Source organism: Ziziphus jujuba, chromosome 5 (assembly GCF_031755915.1).
Source record: "Ziziphus jujuba cultivar Dongzao chromosome 5, ASM3175591v1".
Taxonomy (NCBI): domain Eukaryota; kingdom Viridiplantae; phylum Streptophyta; class Magnoliopsida; order Rosales; family Rhamnaceae; genus Ziziphus; species Ziziphus jujuba.
The window spans coordinates 24,683,782-24,690,580 of NC_083383.1; the positions used below are offsets into that span (position 1 = coordinate 24,683,782).

A 6,799-nucleotide genomic window follows, 5' to 3' on the forward strand; every position below is an offset into this window, starting at 1 on the left:
ATTTTTATTATATTATTCAATCATGCAAATATAAATTTTTTATCTTTATTTTTTTTTACCCTTAACTTAAAATTAACTAGCAAAAAGTGATAAAAGTTGACAAATAAGTCTTTTTGGATATATATATAAAAAAAATTGAAGGGACATTAATGACATCTTTTTTAAGTGTATAATCTAAGAAAACTAATAGCAAAATTGAAAAGTTGCAAATAAAATTTGTCCTAATTTATACAATTAAATCAAACTTGTCTAAGTCTCAACAGCTATAGCCAAACCCAAACCTTGTTATCTATAAATATTGAATCATCATATAACATTCCCCATATCATTTTTGTTTTTTGGTGGAAACATACCCCATATCATTTTTTCTCTAGAAAATCTCTCTTCCTATGGCCCCAGTAGTTTTCCCAACCCAAAAGACAGAGGATATTCAGCAAAACAAAATGGCAAGCATCAAAGAACTTGCAGAATCAGGTGGACTAACCTCCGTCCCTTCTGAATACACTTTTGCCTCGAATCCCAACGACCAAGCAGATCAACATGACCCTGATCATTCAATGCCCACCATTGATTTCTCTCTTCTCATGTCCACCTCTCCCGATCAACGCGCCAAAATCCTCCATGACCTACGAAAAGCTTGTGAAGAATGGGGTTTTTTCATGCTGATCAACCATGGAGTTCCTGAGAGTCTTATGAAAAACATGATTGACGTTTGCCAGGGTTTCTTCAATCTACCAGAGGAGGAAAAAAAAGTGTATCAAAGTAGGAATTTACTGGACCCCATCAAGTATGGAACAAGCTTCAATGCTGAGATTGATAAGGTTCTGCTGTGGAGGGATTTTCTCAAAGTCATATCACATCCTCGGTTTCATTCACTTCCTAAGCCAGAAGGATACAGGTAAGTTTAATTAGTTTCTAAAAAATCCTTTTTTTTTTTTTTTTTTTTTTTTTAACTTATGAGTGTTTCTTGAAACATTACATAGTGAGGTTTCATTGGAGTTCAGCAAGAGAATCAGAGAAGTAGCAACAGAACTACTGAGAGCAATATCAGAGACTTTGGGATTGGAGGCTGACTACATAGAGAAGAGCATGAATTGGGATCAAGGATTTCAAATGCTCGCTGCAAATTACTATCCAGCTTGCCCAGATCCAGAAAATGCAATTGGAATACCTCCTCATACTGATCATGGCCTTTTGACCATCCTCATACAGAATGGTATGGGTGGTCTCCAAGTGCAACACAAAGGAAAATGGGTCAACTGGAATGCCATCCCCAACTCTTTGGTGGTTAACCTTGCTGACCATATGCAGGTATATATATATATATCTTGAATATTACTCTTATTTAGTATTTGAAGGAGTAAATTTGGTTTAATTTGAATATCTGTGCATGGTGTATATACGAATAGATCCTGACGAATGACAAGTATAAGAGCGTGTGGCACAGAGCTGTTGTGAACAACAGAGCTCCAAGAATATCAATTGCAGTTCCACATGGACCATCACTGGAAACGGTAGTAGTAGCAGCACCAGAACTTGTAGAGAAACAAGGCCGACCACCTGCTTACAAAGGACTCTCATACCACGACTTTTTGGAATATCAGCAAAGTGCCAAGTGCTACATGAAGTCTTGCCTAGATGCAATTCGACTCTAGACGACTACTACACGCCCCTCTTTTTCTTATCAGAATAGTCCTGATAGAAAAATTTCATATTATATAAATAAGTATCCATCATCTAATAAAGTTATAGACTCTGTTATATAAATATTGTTGCATGATTTCTCGTGGTATTGAGCCTAGAGTTCTGAAATTAAAGATTAAAGATGAGTATATTGAATAAAGTCTACAAATACTATGTGTAATGAGTCTGGTGATCCAATGTTTCGTAGACAATGTTATTGATTAGAATAAAAACTGTTGAAATTGGGATTTTGGAAGGCGATCAGAGTTTTCATTGTAAATTGAAAATATGATACCACCCAATTTCTTCTTCTAAATTCTCCTAAATTGTTGCTAGTTGCGGATCCAAAAAATTTGGTCAAGAGGGAACAACTGAAAACTATTTTTTTGAAAAGAACTTAAATTATAATCATTGATAATGAAACCAAAAATTACCTATTCTCCGTAATTAGTAATTTTTGTTTTCTGTTCAACTATTATAGTATGGTAATACAAAACAGTGAAATAGTTTAATGGGCATAGTTAGATAATAGAAATAATATTTAAAGAGACAAAATATTTTACACGTAAACTCAAAAACTAATTAAATAGGAATTGCTCAAATGAGATTAGTGTTGATGCACGAATCTAATTTGGCTCTAATTTGCCACAAGCCACCACTTGACAAGGTTGAAACCTACCAGTGGCTTGTCAAACAAAGAGAATCTAATTTGCCACAAGCCACTGCATGACAAGGTTGAGACCTAGCAGTAGCTTGTAAAACAAAGAGAACGTGAAGATCTCTAGGGCACCGGTGTAGTGTTAGCCAATGACACTTTGATGCTCAAGTTAGATAGCATTCTTTGAATGCCAAAAGAAAATTCTCGAGTTCTTAGAATGCACATACATTGTTGTTGCAAAGTAAGAAAGCATTTATAGATTGTTGGCTTGGGGTTTCCTTGTTCCTCATGGAAACTGCCTCACTAACCTGAAAGCCAAAACCATAGAGCCTCAAATTAGGAAAGCTCTAGCTTTCCTAATTTACATGATTTAAGTGATCTTACCAAGTGTATTTATGGAAATTTGTTATAGTAAATAAACGACACTCAATCCTTAGGGAGTACCTCTTAGAATACCCAAGAGATAAGCGCTTTCTTTCAGACATGGTGGAACAACTATAAATAACCTCTCTGAGTATTCCTCTCCGAAGCATCCTTAAAGCGACATTTCACTCCACCAATCCACCTTAGACATTTTCCTTGGACTCTAAATTTCAACCCTACCTATGCTCCTATTAGCTCAAAGGGAGGATGTTTCTCTAGGTATAAATTCTACCCATATGGTTAGGCCCCCACTCATTCAAGTGAATTTATTTGCCTGGGTGAGTATAAGGAATTAGAAATGAGTTGTAAACCATTCAGCTTCAATCGCCTTTCCGAAAATTCCAAGAATGATAATTTTTCCCTCGGAATCTCCGAGATAAATTTCTACTTCATGTTCTTCAAAGATATTATCGAGGCTTCTGAGCCTAAGATTCTTCATTTGATTCAATCAATCTTATCAATCGTTGCCTCATAATGACTGTTGATACTTTCACAAAGATTCAAACACCGTAAAACATTTCAAAAAAGAATTTTTTTTCCTAACCCCGAGATGAAAATTGCATGTACCTCAATAAAAGAACTACTTAAGATGCCTATGCCTTTTAGGCATCGTACATGGAACCATTGACACATGTCTAAACATCCTAGGACTTGGGACACATTGCTAAACAAGGCCTTTCAAATGACTAGATCCAAGATCTCAACCGTTGATTCTAAACCTCATATCTAAATCTTGACCTTTAGTTTTGCCTATTTAACTTAATGGAACTTCTCCCATTCTCCAATTCCAAAATCTGCTCCATATCATTTTTGTAAGAAAACTAGAGATAGTTTCCCCATATCTAAATAAAGTTGATTTCTACACTAAAGCTTATCCGCCTCGTGATCTTGTTGCCACCAGTGTCTCTAGGACGATATTCCAAAATTGCTGGGAGCAAAGGATATTTTTAGGGGCTTCAAAAAGCGCCACTTCTCTATCTCTAGAATAACTTTCATTATTCTTCTGCGTTATTCTTCCATTTCTAGGTTAGTAACACTTTTTAATCTAAAAATTCATAATTTTCAATTTCTAGTTTTTCGTTTCCCGCCAAGTATTTTCTAGGTTTCATCTTAGAGAATTCTTACAATTTTAGCTAAAGTTTTCTTTTAGTCACTACTAAGTAAACATGTCTTTAGATTCCAAGGATATTTCTAGGCTAATGAGTAAGTATGAACAGTCTGCCATAAGTCCCATAGGTGAAGATGATGCCATAAGTCCACAGGTGAGGATGACTTTGAAGGAAATTCCAAGAACAACAATGTAAATAACTCTTCCACTAGATCCTGTTGAAGCCTAAACTAGGGAGGCTAAGCTTCTTGAACCTCTCAAACCCCAAGAGTTAGGTTCTGAGAAGAACATGGAGGACAATGGTAATGAGGGAAAGTCCAATAACTCTTTTCATCCCATAAAAATTTCCACTTATTGTAAGAAAGGCAAGCCTAAAAGAGACCCCTTCCACTACATATGTAAAACAAAATCCAATGAGGAGTTAAGGGGTACTTAAAATGAGTATGACCTTCAACATTCCCTGCTGAAGCCTAAACTAGGGAGGCTAAGGTTCTTGAACCTCTCAGACCCTAAAAGTAAGGCTTTGAGAAGAACATAGAGGACAGTGGTAATGAGGGAAAGTCCAATAGCTCTTTTCATGCCTTAAAAATTTTCACTTGTTGTAAGAAAGGCAAGCCTGAGAGAGACCCCTTCCACTACATATGTAAAATAAAATCCAATGAGGAGTTAAGGGGTACTCAAAATGAGTATGACCTTCAACATTTTCTTATTCAACTTCCTAGTGCAAGCAAACATGTGAGTCTCTTCATTGGGGTCTAACTTGTTTTTATGAGATTCCTTTTATATTAAGACTTTAGTCTTCTACTTTTTCTTTTTATCCGAGAGTATCTTTTGTACTGTACCTTTTCTCTAGCTTAAGAAATGGCAAATTGCTAGAGAATTCTCCTTGGCTTAGAAATTATTTCCAAGAGCTCAAGTTCAAACCTAATCTGAAGGTTCTTCTAAAATATTACTCTCTCAAAGAAAGTAATCATGATAGGCATCGTTACCAACTCTAAGCCCTAAAAACAAAAAACTTCTCCTCTAAGCATATTCCTTCGATAAAGGCTAGTAGTTTAGGTATTTATTTGTTCACGGATAGTGGGGTCAAAACGACCCTAAATCTGAATCTAGGGTTGTAAGAAAAAGATGAAACTTGAATTTTAGTGAGTGTTATCAATTCATTATTGTGGATATAATTGTTTCCTCGGATTTTAAGCTTGTACTTTTATTTTATCATATCATCGACTTTACTTCACCCCTTAAACAACTTTGTAAGGCTTAGCAAGCAATGTTTAAAAAGCTTGAAAAAAATCAAAGGCTTCAACTTGTTAGACATCCTCTCTAAAGAGAGCCTAATAAACTACAATTCCTATAGGTAGTCCTCTCGGACCTTTAATTGCTTTTAGAGTTCATCCTTTTTTTGGTTAAAATGTTGCATCTATGACTCATTCAACCCATTTCTTGACTTGCAGCCTGATCTGTGCTGCGAATTGCTGGAAATGACAAAATGAAAAAGCATTTCCATTTTAAAACAAACTACTTTCGAGGCTAGATGCAAGGGCCCAACCACTCAAGGCTCACCAAGACAAAAGGAAAAGAGATGAAGCCAACTAAAGCAAAATCACAAAGATGATCCCATCAACCATTGAACTACCAATCACCTTACCTCGACCACTCACCCCAATTCCTCGAACAATACCTAAGGAAGGATCTGATTGACTTGACAAACAATGAACCACTGGCTAACAAATTCAAAAGGACGTAAATTCCAAGGAATTGGAAAGTAGACATCACATTCCTAAAGAACACCTCATTCAATCACTCAATGACGATTGAAAGTGATACGAACCTAGGTCGACTCGTGCCTAAACCCATATTATATTAGCTCGGATTTCAATTAAGTTCAAGTTCTTATGGGATAACCTTACCCCCTAACCAACTTGTGATTAGAAACCTTGATATAATGAAGATGCCACAATAGGTTATGGATGCCCTATTAATAAATCAAAACTAAAACACACACTCTTTAATGGTGTTTTAAGTGTTCAAAAGAGAACAAAGAAAATTCTATCTCACAAAATAATTTCTGAATATTATTAAAGGTGATTTCTCATTGAAAACAAGCCTTTAAATAGGCTTTGAAAGAAAAAAATAAAACCCTGAAAGACTAGTCAAGACTAGCCATGCAGATTAGGAAACCTTGTTTGCCCGATTTTCACACTCCTTTCCTAATTCTAATTTTGATTAATTAATTTCTTTATTTTGAATTAGGAATTAATTAATTTACAATGAAAATAATAAAATAATAAATCTCCTAATTTGATTTTTCTAGCAAATAAATAAATAGAAACCAAAGAAATGACTAATTTCCTAAAACAAAAAGTCAAAATCAAATTAGGAAACTAGTTGACTAGTTTGAACACTAAGCTAACTTTGACCAAATTCTAGCTTGTAAAAGCTCCAAATAAGTTCCCATATACCATGTAGGATGATAAATAGGATTATTTATGGATCCCATATGTTGCCCTTGCTTGGAACAAAGAGAAAATGTCAAATTAACAGAATACAACAAATACAGCATTTTCAGCCAAAAACTCCTCCTATCCGCAAAAGCCTTCCTTGACTGGTTTTGCTGCTGCCTTGACCTATTTCCATGACCTTTTAGAGATATGAATTGAATTCAAGAAGTTTTGGATCCATTCCATGCTGCCTGGCATCCATATTTGCGCGAAAACAGCTACTCGAGTCCGTATCGGCCTCTACCACTTGGATGCTTAAAACAGGTTTTGTATCTTGGGGTATGGACAAGCCTTTTTGATAATTGATAGCTTCTTGTATAAAGCCAGCCAAGATGTCCTTAAATCTCTTAGCTTCAGCTCCAGTGATTGGTCCGGTCTTCATCCGTATTGGATCGACACCCCAACAGGTAATCAGTTGTGCGAGTT

General features: G+C 35.7%; 1 protein-coding gene across 1 annotated transcript; it reads left to right on the top strand.

The window, feature by feature from the left end:
• The first annotated feature begins 267 nt into the window (after window positions 1–267).
• On the top strand, window positions 268–1,864 carry LOC107421446 (2-oxoglutarate-dependent dioxygenase 19). The gene is made up of 3 exons (XM_016030694.4): window positions 268–898; window positions 984–1,311; window positions 1,410–1,864. Exons 1-3 carry the CDS (start codon window positions 390–392, stop codon window positions 1,653–1,655), a joined length of 1,083 nt encoding a protein of 360 aa, XP_015886180.1. The 5' UTR covers window positions 268–389; the 3' UTR covers window positions 1,656–1,864.
• Window positions 1,865–6,799: the final 4,935 nt, after the last annotated feature.

Coding starts and splice junctions, on each gene's coding strand:
- LOC107421446 (XM_016030694.4), top strand. CDS start 390: ATGGCCCCAGTAGTTTTCCCAACCCAAAAGACAGAGGATATTCAGCAA. Junction 899..983: donor CCTAAGCCAGAAGGATACAG/GTAAGTTTAATT, acceptor AACATTACATAG/TGAGGTTTCATTGGAGTTCA. Junction 1,312..1,409: donor ACCTTGCTGACCATATGCAG/GTATATATATAT, acceptor ATATACGAATAG/ATCCTGACGAATGACAAGTA.